This window comes from Nycticebus coucang, chromosome 3, assembly GCF_027406575.1.
Source record: "Nycticebus coucang isolate mNycCou1 chromosome 3, mNycCou1.pri, whole genome shotgun sequence".
NCBI classification, from domain to species: Eukaryota; Metazoa; Chordata; class Mammalia; order Primates; family Lorisidae; genus Nycticebus; species Nycticebus coucang.
The window spans coordinates 131,804,158-131,824,265 of NC_069782.1; the positions used below are offsets into that span (position 1 = coordinate 131,804,158).

Here is a 20,108-nt window from a genome sequence, read left to right on the forward strand (position 1 = left end):
ATGGACATGTAGCCAGCAGTCCCTGGGTACTTTACTGCAGACCTGTGAGCTCATGGGCATAAATGCCCCTCATGCACATATGATATTCCTCTTGTTTTCCTAATGCCTTTAAGCATGAAGTTTTCAAACTGATGCCAGGATCCTCTGTTATCCCTGTTGAAAACTTGGTTTCCTTATAGCTTCTGCTTATGCAAGAACCAGGAAGCATGAAGGCTATTTTCCTAAGCCCTTGTCCTGCAGCCATGTTGGAATCCAGCATGGGGCAATGTGGGCTGTTGTTTGGCCCCCATCATAAATGCCAAGTACTAAGAAAGAACCTGGTCCTTTGATCTAGTAGGGGTAGCAGCTGTCCTCAGTATGCTGAGAACAGTTCCCTCCCTAATCTTCAGGCTCCCCTGAGACCAGCCAGCAGCACCTAGAGCACCCAGTGGTCTTTGTTTTTTTGGATAGAGAGCAACCTCAAAGTCTTTGGGCTCAAGCAATCCTCTTGCCTCAGCTTCCCAAGTAGCTGGGATTACAGGCACCTGCCACAATGCCCAGCAATTTTTAGAGATGGGGGGGTCTCGCTCTTGCTCAGGCTGGTCTCAAACTCCTGACCTCGGACAATCCACCTGCCTCTGCCCCCCAGAGTGCTGGGATTACAGGCATGAGCCACCATGCCCAGCTCCACCTAGTGGTCTTTAAAAGCAAGCAGGAGGCTCAGCGCCTGTAGCTCAAGCAGCTAAGGCACCAGCCACATACACCAGAGCTGGCGGGTTTGAATCCAGCCCAGGCCGGCCAAACAACGACAACTACAATCAAAACAGCCGGGCGTTGTGGTGGGCGCCTGTAGTCCCAGCTATCTGAGAGGCTGAGGCAAGAGAATCACTTAAGCCTAGGAGTTGTAAGTTGCTGTGAGCTGTGATGTCACAGCACTCTACCCAAGGTGACAGCTTAAGGCTCTGTCTCAGGGTGCTGGTCCCATATGCTGAGGGTGGTGAGTTCAAACCCAACCCTGGCCAAACTGCAACAATAAAAAAAATTAAAAAATAAATAAATAAAAGCAAGCAGGGAGCCTGGGGAAGAAAGTACAGCTTTCTTTCCTGGTGGCACCAAGTATGAACTCCTCTGTGTTCACTTGTATCCTCTCTGGTACCTGTTTCTAGTTGGTTCATTTTAGAGCTGGATAGTATTGTTGTGATCCGAGCTTTACCACTAACCAGGCATGTGCCTAAACAAGTCCATGGGTCCACAGGTACTTCTCTGGGTCTTAACTTTTTCTTTTCACTTATAAAATAAGTAGGGAGCTAAGAGGTGTCTATCTTCAGATCTTTACCTAGGTGTCAGATCAGGACAGCCAGTGTAGAGGGAAAAGTTCAAGCTCTCCCCTAAGCAGACCAGGGTCCACATGTTCCCTGTCCAGAGGGCACAGAGCTGCTTCCCTCCCATCAGCCTCGCAGTGCTCAGAATCTGCAGTTTTGCTCAGGTTTATGCCTGGAAAAGAGGAGAGAGTAGAGCGGGGCATCTGGAAGACGGCTACTTGCTGACCAGTCCCAAGAAGTAAGGACAATATTTATGCTTCCCCCAAATGGGCTCCCTGCCTGACCATAGGCCAGTGTTGTGCCTGTGGACCCATGGTAAAGAGGGGCAGGTGAACAGGGAAGTGCAGAGTTGTTGAGGTACTCAGTCACAAGGAGCTTTATTTGGCCCACACAGCTGTTAGGGATAAGGTTGCTAAGGCTTTCCTGATCTTTATTCCAAAGTTCAGCATCACAGAACTATGTTTTACAAAAAAATTCAGGAATGTTTTAAGTACAGTTCCTCCTTGAGACCATTTAGAGAGTGTTTGGGCTAAGCAATACCAAGGGTAATACAAAGGCAGGGCCATCTGGGGGGTCTGCAGATAGTCACTTTCCTCCAGACCTCCATCTCAGTCTAAGAAAGGGAAAAGAAATTCCATTCAGAGTTCTTTGCCAAACCAGTGACCTAGGGGAAATCCAGCCCTGCTTCTGTCTGGTGGTGCTTCCCTGTGTGACCACACCCTCTAGCTGTCAGAGGGGAAACTGCAGGTGTAGCCTCTCCAGCCTGTGGCAAGCTTCTCTGTCTTCTATAGCAGAAACTGGGGGGTTCTTCTGCAAGATCAGAAGAAAAGGAAGGATCGCGCCTTTCCTCAGGGAAGTAGGTCCTATTTTAGCCATATCAGTTTCATGGGCCAGTATGGAGTAGACAGAGTTGAGGCTCTGAAACAAGTGTGAAGACCATTGTACCTGAAGGTTGATAGTAGAGAAGCTTCCTTTGGGATGTTCATTTCTGCTGGCATCCTTGGTTCCCCAAGGAGTCCAAAGCCTGACAGAGACCTTCATACGTTGGTAAACAATGCAAAACAAGGTCAGACACTGTGCTCTTCCAGCATCTGTCTCATGCTCAGCACCTACAAGGGCTCAGTAAATACTGGAAGAGTGGTAGCTGGGAGGATGTTGGTGGTCTTGGGCCACTACTTCTCTGAAGGAACTCTGGCTCTTTGGTTCTTTTCAAGCAGGAGAGAGTTGACAAAGGTATTGAGACAGATGGCTCCAACCTAAGCGGTGTCAGTGCCAAGTGTGCCTGGGATGACCTGAGCCGACCCCCTGAGGATGACGAGGACAGTCGGAGCATCTGCATCGGCACACAGCCCAGGCGGCTCTCTGGCAAAGGTGGGAGCCATCACCCAGCCTTCCTTCTTCCTTTTCCCTAGGCCTGGTTTTCAGGTTCTCTAGGATGGATCTCTAACAAAAGTAGCCCATTCAACAGTTTATTTCCTGTTCTGATTTATATAGCAAGTGAAGTCTTCCAGCAAGGGTGGGAGCTTTATGGGCCCATTTCTGGCTGTGTTTCCTGTGTGTATCTCATATGTGCCACCAGCAGGGACCATTGTGTTTTAGATTTTCCACTTGCAATCTAAGGTCATAGAGGTGAGTGGAAGCCACAGAACAGTTACAGGAAAAGTCCACAGTCCACCCAAGTACAAGAGAATAAATGTCGGCCACCCACATAATTGACACAGGCCCAGCTCTGGGCTGAAGGCCATGCCAAATCCAAGGATCACTCTGGCCTCAGGCCCTCCCAGGCATTCAGCAAGAGAGGTCTGAGTAAGAGGCCAGCTTGCAAATGGTCCCTGCCTCCATCTTGCAGATACAGAGTAAAGAACTGTAGGGCCCCTACATCCACTGCATTCTGGTCAGATCTTAGGGAAAGAGGATGTGACTGTCCTGTTGGAAGTTGTCCAGGCTGGCCTTGGCTATAGAAACAGTTGTGGTTTTTAGCAAGGGGTGTCCCTAGCTTACTCCAAAGGAAAAGCAGCCACTTAAATATACATGGTGTACTGCTTCTTTGTCTACTTCCTTTCTCTATTTCTTTGTCTTTCCTTTTTGAAGAATAACATGCCTGTCGCACTGTATGAAATACCTACATAGAGATAAAACTTATAAAAGGTTTTTTTCTTTCTGAAAAGGACAACTTAAGCCCCTAGTGCAAATATTTGAGCCCTTTCTTTCCTTCCTGCTTGTTCTAAAGGTGTGCCAAGCTTATCAGAGGTTGAGAGAGAAGGTATGTAGTTATTAGAATAATTTGGTTGCTTATGACAAAAAAGGTGATTTAAGAAGGGGTCATAGTCTTATCCGAAATTTCAGGCACTATTGGCTATATTTTTAAAATTGTGAAGTAATCCATGCCACTATAGCAACGTAAATAGTAAAAAAAGTTAGTAATCATCTCCTCCCTGGTCTAAGGCCACTCTTTGAGCAACTAATTTGCTTTTTTGTATGTGTTTACAGTTTATAGAAGTAAATCTTAGCTCAAAATGTCAATATGGACTTTGCGCCTAGCTCAGCGGCTGGGGCGCTGGCCACATACAACCAGGGCAGGGGGGTTCGAACCCGGCCTGGGCCTGCCAAACAACAATGACAACTACAATAAAAAACGTAACCAGGGGGCGGCGCCTGTGGCTCAGTGAGTAGGGCACCGGCCCCATATACCGAGGGTGGTGGGTTCAAACCCGGCCCCGGCCAAACTGCAACCAAAAAAATAGCCGGGCGTTGTGGCGGGCGCCTATAGTCCCAGCTACTTGGGAGGCTGAGGCAAGAGAATCGCTTAAGCCCAGGAGTTGGAGGTTGCTGTGAGCTGTGTGAGGCCACGGCACTCTACCGAGGGCCATAAAGTGAGACTCTGTCTCTACAAAAAAAAAAAAAAAAAAACGTAGCCAGGCTCGGTGCCTGTAGCTCAGCAGTTAGGTCGCCGGCCACATGCATTGGGGGCTGGTGGGTTTAAACTTGGCCCTAGCCTGCTAAACAAACTAAAAAAAAAAAAAAAATGACCGGGCATTGTGGCAGGTGCCTTTAAGTCCCATCTACAAGGGAGGCTGAGGCAAGAGAATCACTTGAGCCCAAGAGTTTGAGGTTGCTATGAGCTGTGACACCATGGCACTCTACCAAAGGCGACATAGTGAGACTGTGTCTCCAAAAAAAAAAAAAAGTCAGTATGGAGGACCAGACAGCAAGCTTCACCCCAAAGACCAGCAGAGCACCTTGTGAAGAAATTATGCCACCAAGGGACTCCTCCTTCTCCCCCTGGCTCTTGGTAGCTTCATGGAGAGGCAAAGTTCCCTGGGATAGGTAGGCTAAGGTGGGAGGATGATCTCCACATCCCACTGACCCAAGCCCAAGGGGAAGGAGTGGCAGGGCTAGACAATAATTGACTACCTAGAATCCAGAAAGGTATGTACGAGGCATCTGCCTGTTCATGACAGCGCGCTGCAGCCATTACTCGTGTCCATTTCAATGGGAAGGGTCCTTGGTGGCCTGAGGCAGTGGCAAAGGCCTTGTTGGTCCATCTGAAGCCACATTAAGTGCAAACCTCAGGCCTGTGACACAGGAAGGAAAAGGACAGTGAAGAGTACTCTTCTGAAGTGCAAGGGCCACCTCTGGTCTTCTACAAGAAGGGCGCTCTTCAGACCCAAGGCTTCTTGAGAACATAGTGCTTCCTCACAGTCTGCATTCACCTCTCATGTTTGAGTGTCTAGAGTGGGCTCAAGACCTTGGTGGCTTTTCCCCAGCATGTCTACTGAGCCAGATTTCAAGGGCAGGGTGGAGGTTGCTGGGAGCCCACAGGGCCATCAGGCAACTTAGTGGTGTCTTGTTGCAGATACAGAGCAGATTCGAGAGACTCTGAGGAGAGGACTTGAGATAAACAGCAAACCTGTCCTTCCGCCAATCAACCCCCAGCGGCAGAACGGCCTCACCCACGACCGGGCCCCGTAAGTTCCCAGTGTCCCAGGACTGGACAAGAGGACAGTTTATGCCCCTAGCCCTTGCTGGATGGACCCAGGGTCTCTGGGCTTAAGAGCAGGCATGGTTTGGGGCACACAGATCTGTGGGTCATAGCAAAGGGCCTCAGATGGGACCCAGTGCACTGTGGATATAAACATCTGTAAATATTTACATGGGCTGCGTGAACAGACAGGAGGCCAGGTTGAGGCAAAATCTGACTTAGGACCTTCCAGCCTTGTGGGAGCCCATTGTACTGAGCATATTCCCCTCCTTATCTCAGCCTCGGCCAGAGTTGCCCTTCCTTCCTTCCTGGAGCCTGGTCTCCGGCTGATAGCTGCAACCCTGGGGGCCTCCCTGTCTGGCCAGCCCCACACTGGATGTCTGCTACTGAGGCCCTTCTTCCTGCCTCCGTTCACTGGGGCCTTGGGAATGGAAAGGAAGTCCTTTGTAGGCCTCTACTCCCTGTCCAGGGACCCTATAGCCTTGTGAGAGATTGTAGCCACCCCAGAGGTCAGAGCTGCTTCCTGCTAACTTCTCTTCCTCTGATAGGAGCTAAATGGTAGGCAGGGCTGGAGCTAGGCATTCCCCTCTGCCCTTAGCCCTGTACAGCTCTAGGGAATAGCTGCTGGCAGGGGGTGCCTGGGAGCTGGCAGCCCAAAGCCAGAACCTTGCCTGCCAGGGAGGAAATTACTGTGTCTTAGGCCAAATTGGAGATGGACTAATCCTGCAAGACCAGCATGATCATCCTTCTTCTAATAAGTCTTTCTTATACACTTGCTATGTGGCAAGCTCAGGACCCAGGGGCCATCCAGGGTGCACTAGGCTCTTTCTTTGGAGGGACATGAGTAAAGCAATTAACTTTTAATGGTGTGTATTTGGCTGTAGATGCAATTTGTTGGAAATAGCTGCTGCTTTAGATTCTAGCTCCATTTGCTGATCATGATCCTCAGAAGTGGTGGTGATTCAGTGCCCTGTAGAAAAGATTGGTCAATGCGATAGGGAGGGAGGGTGTTTTGGAGATGGAAGAATGAGAGGGACCTTGAAGGCACTGTAGAATTTTAACAAGCAGGAGAAGGAGCTGAAGGGAGTGGTGCAAAGGAGGCTTAGCTTGTTAAAGTTGAGGCTGCTTCCTGGGAGCAGAACATAGAGTACGTAGTTACTCTTGGAACATGGTTTCCCTAGATGGCTCACCTGTTGAACCTCCCATCCAGAAGTCATAAGATTTGAGCTCTTTCACAAGAGCCTAGAGAAGCCTCCACTATCACCTCAGAGCAGCTTTCAACTCTAGGTCATGGGTTTCTCTAGCCAGCTGCCCTGAAGTAACTAACATAAGGCACCATGATCTTCCCCTGGCAGTAGCAGATGGCCTCCCTGGGTCGTGGGGCCCCTGGAAGCTCTCTACCTGTGAGTCTATACCTTGTCCCACCACTATGCTCCTTTCTATGCCCTAAGCATGGCTTCTTGACCTTGTTGGCACTGATGGGAAGCCAGAGATACTTGTAGACTTTTTTTTTTTTTTTTTTTTAGAGACAGAGTTTCACTTTATCACCCTTGGTAGAGTGCCATGGTGTCACAGCTCACAGCAACCTCCAACTCCTGGGTTTTAAGCAATTCTCTTGACTCAGCCTCCCGAGTAGCTGGGACTACAGGCGCCTGCCACAACGCCCAGCTATTTTTTTGTTGTTGTTGTTGTTGCATTTTGGGCAGGGCTGGGTTTGAACCTGCCACCCTCGTTATATGGGGCTGGTGTCCTACTCACTGAGCCACAGGCGCCGCCTGACTTTTTTTTTTTTAATGAGACAAAGTCTCATTTTATTTCCCACGGTAGAGTGCTATGGCATCACAGCTGATAACAACCTCCAACTCCTAGGCTTAGGCAATTCTCTTGCCACAGCCTCCCGAGTAGCTATGACTATAGGCCCCTGCCACAATGCCTGGCTATTTTATTATTGTAGTTGTCATTGTTGTTTAGCAGGCCCAGGCCAGGTTCAAACCCACCAGCCCTGAAGTATGTGACTGGCACCCTAACCACTGAGCTATGGGTGCTGAACTGTACTTATAGGCTTAAAGTCTCAAGCAAATTGCCTATAACTTGGAGACAGTCTCAGCCCATATGGCCCTCCTACCTCTGAAAGGTCAGGATTTCTGAGCAGAAGGTTGAGGGTTCCTGCAGAGATACACCCCACTTGGCCCTGTTGTACCTATGGGACATGTCTGGGATCTTACTCCCTGACCTGGGTGTACTTCCAGCTGCTGCTCTACTAGTCATTACAAGGGGCATGTAGCTCTAGGTTCCCAGATACATACATGAACCCAGACTCAGCCCATATCCTGACTGGGCAGTGGGGTATTGGTTCTGGTCTGAGGTCTATGTGTAGACACAGGCAGAGACACTGCTACGTCCACTGTTTGGCCTGAGTTAGCTGGGAATATAAAGAGATGGGTGGCAATAGATCAGAGATGCCAGCCTCTGGGGTCATTTCCCTTCCCTGCAGCCTAAGTGCCCAGTCAGGTCTCCACAAAGTGCCAGAATCTGCATTCTGAAGGAATCAGGACATTTCCTCTAGGTTCTCAGTGCTGGTTACCAGTTTGTTAGCAATTGGTTGAAAAATGATTCCTTTGCCAAGAACATTCTCCCTTCAGGTCTCTCAGGATCAATGATGTTGGACTCCGTTCAGTTTAGCAAGCACAATTGTAATATCTGTGCTGCCCACTCTGGGACCTGACCCCATTTCAGATGTACCACATGGATCGCGACTGAGAAAGCCAGCCCAAAACGTGCTGGCACCAGTGTTTGCTCCTTTCCCTTTGGGGGAGCAACCAGTGTGGGTCTTATTTTGTTTGTGTGTCTGATTTCTCTTCAGTCAGGCTTTCTGGGCTGGGAAGTCTGATGCATGGGTCTTCATGGGTCTGTATATGGTCGAAGGAGGATGCCGGGATAGATCAGAGGCTCAGAGCAGCTGAAGCCTGCACATTAACATCTGGGTTCTGGCCTACTTGGAGGAGCCAGGCACTTGTTCTTTTCACACCTCAATGTCATCTAACACTTACATAGTGCTTATTCTGTGCAGGTAATGTTCCAAGCGCTTTATACCTACATTAATGTAATTCATCCTCATAGCCAATTTATGAAGTCAATAATTTTATAAATCCCCCTTTTACAAATGAGAAAACTGAGATACAGAGAATCTAGTAGGTAACTTGTCCAAGGACAGAAAGGATTAGAGCTGAGGGCAATCTATCAGCCATGAAAACAGGTGTGATCCTCCTTACCCCATTCTAGGGACCCCATAAGGAACATACAAGACTGCGTCCTTAAGATGATAATGACCTTCACTGGTGGAACTCATCTAACTGGTTGTAGCATGAATAGGGACCTCTCACATAACACTGAAGACAAGGCTAAAGCCTCATGTTTGAGGCTGACTGTGCTTACTTAGCTCTAGGGAAGATACGCCATGAGCCTCAGCGATTCCAAATCCCAGAAATAACGAGCTGTGTCATAATTGGCTCATTTATACTAGAACTACTTTTTGACATAAGGCCTTGTTCTCTTCAAGTTCAAAAACAAAAACAACCCTATCTCTGGCCCCTCTAACACCTCAGGGCTAGGGGATTTCTTTCTGAGGCCCTATTTTTTGCTTCCCAGAAAGACAGGCCCCTCTGGGTAACCTGCTCCTCTCCTACTCTCCGTTGCCAGCCCTCCTCCCACCGCTTTCCCGGAAGGAGAGTCCTTGGCCCTCTTTGGGGTTTCTTCAGCATTTCACAACACTTACATTCCAGCCATGAAATTTGTATCTGGCTTTTCCCAAGATGATCAGTTGAGAAAAGCCTCCTTCAGCTTGCTGGCGCCTCCCTTCCCACTGCCTGCTCTGGTGAGTTTGGGAAGCATGAGAGGCAGCTCCTTTATGCCACTTGAGGACAGTCTGGCTTCAAGACCTTGCCTGCCAGCATCTGTCAGCAGTCTAGAGGGGAAAAGTCACTGGGCATCCTCTCTTTCTGTATCACCTGTTCAGATGTGGACCGTTCTATGGAGTCTGGCCTTAGCTCTCCAACCTCTCCATGGTAGTTTGGAGGGAATGTTTGCAATCTATATATAAGCTATTGCTCAGATACTGGGAACTTGCATCAGTATACCAAGACCTTTTCTTTCCTCAGCCAGTAACTCATAAAGACAGGTCATGGTAGGGGGCAGATGCAGTAGCTCATGCCTTTAATCCCAGCGCTCTGGGAGGCTGAGGCAGGCAGATCACCTGAGCTCACAGGTTCAAGATCAGCCTGAGCCAGAGTGAGATCCTGTCTTAAAAATCGCAAGACGTTGTGGGACCTTTAGTCCCAGCTACTTGGGAGGCTAAGGCAAGAAAATCACTTAAGTCCAAGAGTTTGAGGTTGCTGTGAGCTCTGATGCAACGGTACTCTACTGGGGGATGACAGAGTGAGACTCTGTCTCAAGAAAAAAAAAAGGGCAGAGCTGATACAAGTGTGTGTACACATGTATTAGAGGGGGAAGGTCTCTGACTGAAGAGAAGCACTTTGAAAAGCAGACTCACTATCATTACTGAGCCAAGTTTCTTGGTCTTCTGGAATTGCACCAGCAGCTTTTAAGACCTTTTTTTTTTTTTTTTAGACTTAATTTCCTGGCAAATTAAGGTTTTGTAGCATGAGTTCTCCTGTTGTGACATTCTCATCTGCAACACCTCCCCAACACACACACACACACACGTGTACACACATATATTTTTTTCTCTGCTTTTATGAGTGTCTGCTCCCATCTGTTTGGCCTTTTGAATGGGATGACTTTCCTGCCTCTTTCCCATCTTGAATAGCTGTAACCTGGCCAGGGAATCATCTTTTAGAGAGAATTATGTTTTGTTCAGCCTATGAGGTCCATGAAGATTAATTAGAAGAAGAAAATATCTTGTTTGCATCCAATCTACCAGTAAATTTGGGTGAAGGAAGGTGAGTTTCCATCTGGGGAAACAGCTGGGCTGTTGCTAGTGCCACTAGCCAGCAGAGCAATATTAGGTAACCCTGCTCTAAGGGTCTTTTGTGTCGATGCTGGGGCCAGCCCAGAGCCTGCTCTGTCATGCTGGCTTCCCTCACCACTCCCACGTTGGGGAAGTACGGTTGTTTGCACTGAAAAGAAAAACCCAAAAAAGAAACAGCCCTATTCTATGGCCCCAGCCAGGCTCTGCAGGGTTGATGGAGAAATGGCCCAGTCCTCTCTGCTCCCTGCTTCCTGGACTAGGAGTCTCCTTTTTGCCTACCTCACTTGATCCATGTTGTCATGCTAAGTGCCTTTATGTGCCTTCCTCAGAAATACACACTTCAAAGGGTAGAACAAGGGGCTCTACAGCAAATCTGGCGAGGGTAAATTTCTGTTTTAACTCTATTCTTTGTTCCACATCCCCAAAGAGATGAAGCTGTGGCCATTGTTAACACCCTAACTTCAGAGTTCCTTACTGGCACTTTGAATTCTCAGTCCAAACGCTGCATCCCCCTTCCTCAAGTTGCACGATCAGGAGTATTTTTATCACCTATCCTTGATCCTCAGTGTCACCTAACACTTCAGCAGTGAGTCACTTTTCCAGGGAAGCGAAATGGAAGGCTCAAAGGTAAGAGCTGGAAAAAGGAAATGATTCAGTGTGTCAGAAAAAGGAAAGCCAGGGCTTTGGCGAGAGCATGCTCATTCAGGAAAGCAGGGAAAGCCCCCGCCCAAGTCAGAGGGCAAGGCTAAGGATGAGGTCCCTGGTGCCCAGAGAAGTTACTGGCTAGCTAGGTAGGAGTTTCTCTGAATCATTCTGGTTTGGGAGGGAAGCTGTCCAATAAAACTTAAAAAGAAAAAAAGTTGAGTAGGCAACCCCCTGACCTTCATGCAGGGTTTACTTGCCCTGTCTTCTTCAGCCACACTTTGTCCCCACTATTCCATTGTCACATTGTATTTTGGGAATGTTCACAATGAAAATAATGCATTTTATCATTGGTTATTGGTATTTACCAATAACCTTTTGTGACCTTTTACTGGTGGTATTATCCCTATCAGAGAATTTGTCAGAGTGACCAGGTGATACAGCCTTGTGCTTAACAGTAACTTTGGAAGTGAGCTGGTCCCCTCACCTTCTACCCTACACTCCTATCCTCTCCTGGTCCTGCCCTGAAGGGAGACCCAAAGGTGATTCTCTTTCTGGAACGTTCAGTGCTTTCGTCAACAATCAGAAAGCAAAAGGAATAATCTCCCAGGCAGCAGGCAGAAACCAGAGGTTGGGCTGGACTTAGCAAGCCAAATCCACTTCACTCCTGAATACTGGCCAACCCTGATACCATGGTTCCTGTTCCTGGGTGTCCCCAAGGAGAAGGCCCCAAGTCGTGTGGCCAGTGAAGATGTCACAACTGTCACAGGACTGAGATTATGATTAAAAGGAGTCTTGGTGGTTCAGCTCATCTGCTCACATCCCTGCTGCCATGGATAGAATAGGCCCTTTAGGCTAACTTGTAAAAATTAACACTTTTCAATTTGAAGAGATCAAGGTAGAGAAGAAATATGGATAAAACAGATCCTGTCATTCTGTACCATTAGGTAGGATGACCAGAGTGTGTACTGTGAACTATATGCCAGGATCTATCTTGACAATGGAAGGAGAGGAAGGTATGTTAGGATATGTAAAAAACCACTGTACGCAGTGAGAAGTGTAAATACAGAACATGTCATATGGACAAGTGGTAAAGACTAAGTGATAGAGTTAGATGGATTCTGGAATTACTGAGGTGTGTCTCGAGGTCGTACCCGTAAGCATTCCTTGGTGCTCCCAGTGCAGTGAGAATCCTGGGGTGCTGCACAGGTTCTTGTGGCGAGGTAGTACTTTTATTGCACAGTGCCATGTGCCAGGCTCTGTGTTGTGGGCTGTTGTTCCCATTTTGCAAATTAGAACACTGAGGCTTAGCTAGGTGCATAATTTACCTAGAGTCAGACTCTTAGGAATAGGTTTCAGTGAAGATTTGAATTTCGGGTTGTTTGACTCCAGATCCAGGCCTCTTCACCATTGTGTATTGCCTGTAAGAGAGGATAAAAGTGGAAGAGGTGCCTGCCAATTCACAGGGAGGAAAAAACTGGAAAGAAGGCCTTGGAAACCTACATAGCAATACAGAGTAAAGTTGGTATTTCAGTTTGCCTGGAAACCCCAGAAAGTGGCAGGTCAGAGGAGACCATTTGGCTAAGAGGTGCATACTAAAAAATAAAGTAAAATCTTAGAGGATATGCTCCATCAGAATGAGTGAGGAAGACAGATGGGGTATAGGAAATGGGATCCAACATAAGAAGGAGGCAGGAGAATCACAGGGTGAAGGGTAAGAGTGATCCCAGATGGCAGCTGTGCAGCAGAATGGAAGGCTGCCAACTCAGATGGGAATAGGTTGGAAGGATCCTCTGGAGAAATGTCTTTAAGAAGATAAAATTGGGGCGGCGCCTGTGGCTCAGTGAGTAGGGCGCCGGCCCCATATGCCGAGGGTGGCGGGTTCAAACCCAGCCCCGGCCAAACTGCAACAAAAAAAAAATAGCCGGGCACTGTGGCAGGCGCCTGTAGTCCCAGCTGCTCGGGAGGCTGAGGCAAGAGAATCGCGTAAGCCCAAGAGTTAGAGGTTGCTATGATCCGTGTGATGCCACGGCACTCTACCCGAGAGCGGTACAGTGAGACTCTGTCTCTACAAAAAAAAAAAAAAAAAAGAAGATAAAATTGATAAATACTTGATATATTTGAAAGTCTTGGGAGATGGATCTGTAGACCCTTAGTAACTCTAACTGGCTGGACGCAGTGGCTCACACCTGTAATCCAGCATACTGGGAAGCCGAGGCGAGTGAATTGCCTGAGCTCAGGAGTCCGAGACCAGCCTGAGCAAGAGTGAGACCCTGTCTCTAAAATACCTGTAGTCCCAGGTTGCTGTGAACTATGATCATACCATGACACTCTCTCTACCAAGGGCTACAAAAGTGACAGTCTCAAAAAAAAATAGTAATTCTAAATGAATTAGTGCTAAACACATAGAACACTAAGCTGTTAAATCCAAGGAGAAAAGAAAATCATGACAAAAAGGAAAAGTGACCATAGTAAGTATACTACATGGTTCTGCTGTAAACAGTATTGATATAGCCATAATAATGTAAGCACTTACTACAGATCTGCACAGACTTACAGTGCAGCTATCTTGGAAAGCTAGGAAGGCAGGAGGGTGGATGGGAGAGAGCTAAAAGCTCAATTTCCAAACTGGGGAGTCAATAGATAAAACTTGAAATACTGGGAACTAGTATGTTAAAAATGTCAAGGAAAATACTAAAAAAATCAGTTAACAGAGGGACAGTGGTTATCTTCTAGGATGGGGGAATGGGAAGACTGCTGACCATAGTAATGAACCTTATGGAACCATTTGACTCTTTAAACTTAAAAATTAAAAAAGCTTAAAAAATGGGCAAGACATGATTGCAAGAGGGTTTTTACCTAATAAATGCAATCAGTGTAACCTGGCTTATTGTACCCTCAATGAATCCCCAACAATAAATAAATAAATAAATAAATAGCTTTAAAAAAAGTTAAATGGTATTGTATAAATTATTATAGCTTGCCCTGCCTGATGAAAAGAAAAGATGACACATTGCAGGTAAAAAACACAAAATTTGCACCAAGGCAATCCCAGGGGAACTTTAGCTTCCCTGGCCTCAGTTGAAAGTGAGCAGTGAAAGCATCTGAAAGGCCCCTTGGAAAGCATCTATCTCAGGGTAAAGAAGATAATGAGGGGACTCAGCTGTGGCCCCAATCCTGACCAGCAAGGAGGAGGATGGAGTAGGAGTGACAGTCCTGGGAGAAAGCAGCTTGGACAGGTAAAGTTCAGGAGGGAAAACCCTGGACTTGTGGTCCCCAGAGGAGGTCCCCACAGCCTTTTAGGGAGTTTTGTGGGTGTTAAATGAAAGGGTGTTCTCTGGCTAAGGTTGGAAAATGCTGGCTTACACAAAATGAAACCAGTTTGTTTTCCCTCTGTAGTCCTCCCCAGAGTCCAAAATGCCAACATTTTGTAAATCTGTAATCTGAGATACAGGATATTGTATCCAACTCTTGCCACAACCATTTTTATAGAGCCTTCTCTTAAAACTATTGAATACCCTCTGGGAAGTCCTGCCCTATCTTCCAGGAAAGCAGTTCTTTTAAGAGTTCAAGGAAAAGATAGATGTATCTTTGTTGATGGCCTTTTGAGGGAAAGACTCAAAGGGATTGAAGTTTCTTTTTTATTTCGGAGATGACAGGGTCTTGCTCTGTCACCCAGGCTGGGGTGCAGTGGCGTGATCATAGCTTATTTTAACCTTGAACTACTAGGTTCAAGCAATTCTCCTCCCTCAGCCTTCCAAGTACCTGGGACTATTAGCACTAGCCACCATACCTGGCTAATTTTTTTGCATTTTTTATAGACAGGGTCTCATTATGTTGCCCAGACTATACTATAACTCCTGGCCTCAAGCTATCCTTCCTCCTTAGCCTCCCAAAGTGCTAGGATTATAGTTGTGAGCTACTATGCCAGCTGTGTTTCTTAGGAGAAATACATATATAATGCTTATGCTTTAACTGACATCAGGGAGACCTGGGGTTTTGTCCCAGCTCTTTATTTACTCATTAGGCTAGTTATTTAAATCTCTTGAGTTTTGGGCGGCACCTGTGGCTCAGTGAGTAGGGTGCTGACCCCATATACCGAGGGTGGCAGGTTCAAACCTGGCCCTGGCCAAACTGCAACAACAACAACAAAAAATAGCCAGGCGTTGTGGTGGGTGCCTATAGTCCCAGCTACTTGGGAGGCTGAGGCAAAGAGAATCGCCTAAGCCCAAGAGCTGGAGGTAGCTGTGAGCTGTGACGCCACGGCACTCTACCGAGGGTGACAAAATAAGACTCTGTCTAAAAAAAAAAAAAAAAAACTCTGAGTTTTATGTCTTCATCTATAAAATAAGAAAAATAATGCCTATTTATAGGGTTGTTATGAAAATTAAAGGAAGCAAAGTATATAAAGTATATAAAAGAGCTTGACATAGGACCAGCACCATAGTCTATGCTCAATAAAAGGTGTCTCTTAATATCATTGTAAATAGTCCTCTGAAAATCAAAACGAGATATAATACCTCAAAGGACCAGTGCAGGTATATAAGAAATCCTTCACACAACTCAAAATTTCGAAAGAATGTGAATAATTGCTGGAAGGAGAAGTAAAGTCAGCACAGACTTTAAGAGCAGAGTCAAGAAGAGCTGAAAATGAGAACTGAGTCTTGCAAAAAGTACTGTGATCAGCAAAAAGGACTTTATTTTTGTAATTCTCTTTTAAGCAAGAAGAAAGAAAACCTACTTTCTTAACTTACAGAAAGCAAAGTAAATTTTGCATTACTCTGTAGAGTAACATTAATCAGTAGCAGAGAGAAAGCAAAATTTACTTTTGTTCTGTTTGAGGTGCATCTATAAACAAATGGTCACCAGACTAGGAAAGGTCATACTGGCACTGACAAAAGGATTGAAGCCCTGATTTCAGATCTCCTGGCCTTTGTGTATTGCACCCAAGAACACCCGGAGAATAGGCAAGTGAGATCCATGAAGTTGGTGTCAGTAATCTTTGAGAGAATGGGAGAGAGGTGTTGGCAGACTAGAAGCATTCAAAAGTTTCAAAAACCAGCCAGGCAGGATAGCTTACACCTGTAGCACCCTGGGAGGCTGAGGCAGATGGATTACTTGAGCTCAGGATTTTGAGACCAGCCTGAGCAAGAGCAACACCCTGTCTTTACTAAAAAAAGAAAAACCTGCTAGGTGTGGTGGCAAGTGCCTGTAGTCCCAGCTACTTGGGAGGCTGAGGCAAGAGGATTGCTTGAGCTCAAGTGTTTTGAGGTTGCTGTGAGCTATGATGATGCCATAGCAGTCTATCGAGGGCAACAGAGTGAGACTGTCTCAAAAAAAAAAAAAAAAAGAAAAAGGAAGGGAGGGGAAAGAGATGATCCTCACTGCCTTTTTAGAAATGCTTACCTGCCTGCTAAACAAAGGAAGTACTATAGACCTTCTATAAGTTAGGCTTAGTAAGACATTCTGAGAATGTTCTGATGTCATAGGCAAGACAGAAGTGTCTGGAGAGCATCCAGAAGGGTGAGGGGCTTGATGATGGGAAGGTTGGGTTGATTTACAACTGGTTGGATAAGGATACCCAAAGAATGATGTTAGTCTGTCAGCCTGACTGCCTAGGCCTGTCCTGTCCACTGTTTAATCAAAGCCTGGGATGAGAACTTTTTTTTTTTTTTAAGAGACAGAGTCTCACTTTATCACCTTCGGTAGAGTGCTGTGGCGTCACAGCTCACAACAACCTCCAACTCATAGGCTTTGGCGATTCTCTTGCCTCAGCCTCCCAAGTAGCTAGGATTACAGGTGTCCGCCACAACATCCGGCTATTATTTGTTACAGTTTGGCAGGGGCCAGGTTTGAACCTGCCACCCTTGGTATATGGGGATGGTGCCCTACCCACTGAGCCACAGGCACCACCCATGGGATGAGAACATTGACAGTGAATTTATCAGTTTTGTCAGTGATGTGAAGTCAAGAAGAAATGCCAGTATGGTGGATGCCAGAGTCAGGTCTCAGAAATGCCCAAACTGCTTGAAACACTAGCCAGATAATGCAGAGTTCTGCTTTTAGGTCCAAATAATTAACAGTACGAACTGGGTAGGGAAGAAGAGGTCTAAGGGGAGCCCATGAAAGCCTGAGGGAGATTTCATTGACAGTGGGAGTGTGGTATGAGTTGGTAGTATGATGACATTATAAAGAATAGATAATTTGATGACAGTTTTAATAGAAATACTGTCCCAAATAAGAGATCATAGTCCCTCTGTGATGTGCACTTGATCAGACCACATGCTGAATTTATTTCCATATACAACAGTTCACTTACAGATATTGACAGTCTGGCTTTGGACAAGCTAAGATGAGTCCATGGAAGGGTGACTTGAATAGATCGAGGATTTCAGAACTTGTTAAAATGTAGTTGAAAGTTAGGACCACAGATACTAAGGAAAGAAGCTATCAAGGGGAGATGAGAGCAGCCTCGGGGATTTGAAAGGCTGTCCTGGGAAGATGGATAAACTACCTCTGAGCAACTTGAAGACCAGTAGTTTGAGAATTGCAAGAAGGCTCTGGAGAAGGACTAAGGTCCTACCAACTTCTCCCTTGGAGGAACAAAGGCCTCAAGGGTTTTTGTTGGCCTGTAGTTGGGCCTTCCCAGAGCACCAGTGGTTGACCAGGGCCTGTAGTGTACACTCAAGAAGTCAAGAGCCCTGGGTGGCGCCTGTGGCTCAGTCGGTAAGGCGCCAGCCCCATATACCGAGGGTGGCGGGTTCAAACCCACCCCGGCCGAACTGCAACAAAAAAAATAGCCGGGCGTTGTGGCGGGCACCTGTAGTCCCAGCTACTCGGGAGGCTGAGGCAAGAGAATCGCTTAAGCCCAGGAGTTGGAGGTTGCTGTGAACTGTGTGATGCCATGGCACTCTACCGAGGGCCATAAAGTGAGACTCTGTCTCTACAGAAAAAAAAAAAAAGAAGTCGAGAGCCCTTTCAAGCTGCTTCTCAGAAGTCTCCTCTGTAAGCTCAGAGCAAGAACCTTTGCTCAGCAGAGGGACCGACCTGCGCAGCAGCAATTGGTAAAGACAGACATTTCTGTTAAGCCATCAACATTCCTGCAGGAAGAGCAGATAGACTTTAGGGGCCACAAGCTAACGTCAACACATTAATGCATTGATGAGATATATTTTGAGCACCTATGACATTGCAGGCACTGTCAAGTGTCTCACATGAGTCATCTTACTTAATCCTTAAAATGACCATATTGTTATTTATTCCCATCAAGAGGATACTGAAGCTTAAGGAGAGGTTAAGTCATTTGCCCAAGGTCACACAGAATTCAAACCCAGAACCTGTGCTGCTAGTCACTCTGTCTCCTGGAGCATGGCCCTGGCCCTGCCCCCATGTTCCTGGCAGTTCCCTGTGGATGTAGGCCATGCCTCCCTGGGAACCCCTTTCCCTTCCAGCCCGCAAAGCCCTGTCTTCTCTTCTACTGGGAGAAAACAGCCCAACTGAAAAATTAGGCCAACTGCCGAGCACACTACTTATTTTTTTATGACTAAGATTAAGCTGACAACCATGCAAAACATTGCAAACCTGTGTCGGCTGCAGATTTAATACCTCATCCAGCCCACACGAACAATTCATGCTTCTGCATCGATGTCCAGAAAAAACAAATCAGCAAAAAGCTGGGCTCCTCTGTGTGTGGAACAGCCGGGTTTCCATCGAAGCAGCATGCCGGAAATACCCAAGCTCCAGGACTGCAGATCTAGCATTTTGCAATTTTTTTTTTCTTTTAAAAGATTAAAGTATGTTTTCAAATGATTGAAGGTTGGTGGGAGGTGTAAATGTGGGCACTTGTCACATTAATTCTTCAGATGATTAAGTTCTTTTCCATTTCTTTAAAGCTGTTTGCAGTTGGGTTTGATGTCCTCGTTCTGGGTGAGTGTGTTGTGGCAGTTACCAAGGTGACTTTAGCTGACTTTCAACAATTTATTTTTCCTCCAGCTTGAGACGTTTCTAGCCCTGTGTGCTGTTGATTCCTCTCCACCAGGCCTCACCCCACCTCCCATTGCTGTTCATCAGCATTTTTGCCTGCACCAGAGAAGCTGGGATTCTCCCGCAGACCCTTCCTGGGCAGGTCAGGCCTCAGCCCCTTTCAGGTGCAGGGTGGTTCATCTGGATGTGAGAACCTATTATCAGAGATGGCACAGGGGAGCAATTGTGAGTCACCCTGGCTCTTCCACTTAAACTCACACTGAGACCTTAGGCTTGTCGCCTCATCCCTCTGAGCCTCAGTTACCTCATCTATAAAGAAGGGTTAACTGAACCTACCACAGTGCTTGCTGTGAGGATTCAGTGAGCAAAACTATGGATTTAGCAGAGGACCTGGTGCCCAACTAACATGGGTGCTGTTGATTCCTGAATGCTACTCTTTGGGGGGGCACCCCTGTGTTACCTACTCTTGAGTCCCCACCCCTCAGAAGGGAGATATGGCAGCCCTGGCAGAAGGGAAGGAGAGTTGGTCAGAAGTCAGAGGCTCCTACTCTGGCCTGCCACAAACCTGCTCTGTGGCCTTGGATGCATTACTGGCTCTCTTTTGTAAAGGAAAGAGGTAGATTAAACAGCCTCAGAGTTTCCTTCCAGTCCTAGAAATACTGTGACCCCCTTGGCTGTAGCATTTGTCTCCTTCACAGATCTTGTGAAAAGAGTTTGCCAGGGAGAAGCCAGGGGAAAAGGAAGTTTTAGAGTTTGCTTTAGGAAACCAGAGAAGGGACTGCTTTACGAAAGAGCAGTCAAATCTGAGGGTGGATCCTCATGCGGGAGAAGACCAGCTGGTGGGAAGTCTTTGTTACCTTGGGAGCATTTCTAAACCACTGCCTCATCAGGGCCCTAGCTGTCTAACCTTATCCTCCATCTCTTTGCCTGTTGACCTCACACCTTTCTGTGGAGGCCTCCCTGGCTGCAGGCTTCCAGTTTGTAGCTCCCACTCCCCCATGTGTGAGGAGGTTGGGCCTGCCCCTCAGTGGCTGCCTGGCTGTCATCCTGGGTGGCTGCTGCCTACCACTTGAATGATTAATAAGGAGAGCTTCTCACCCAGTATTTTGATGGACACTTGGGGAATTGTTCTGAGATTCAGAGCGCAAACCAGGATCCGGCCTTTTGAATGGGATCAATTAGTGATTCTTGGCTGAGGCATATTTGAGAGGTT

At 46.9% G+C, this 20,108-nt stretch overlaps 2 protein-coding genes across 5 annotated transcripts in view; both read left to right on the forward strand.

The window, feature by feature from the left end:
• Window positions 1-20,108, forward strand: part of MFSD13A (major facilitator superfamily domain containing 13A) — a 294,129-nt gene that overhangs the window by 134,270 nt on the left and 139,751 nt on the right. The gene's annotated exons all lie outside the window — the stretch shown is intronic.
• The window catches only part of SUFU (SUFU negative regulator of hedgehog signaling), a 138,625-nt gene that overhangs the window by 93,339 nt on the left and 25,178 nt on the right, over window positions 1-20,108 (forward strand). For 3 of the 4 annotated variants that reach the window (XM_053583064.1, XM_053583068.1, XM_053583066.1), the window contains exons 7-8: window positions 2,516-2,672; window positions 5,158-5,269. In XM_053583064.1, the coding sequence (XP_053439039.1) occupies window positions 2,516-2,672; window positions 5,158-5,269 (269 nt within the window). The remainder of the gene's footprint in view (window positions 1-2,515; window positions 2,673-5,157; window positions 5,270-20,108) is intronic. The other variant, XM_053583065.1, reaches the window with a different exon arrangement.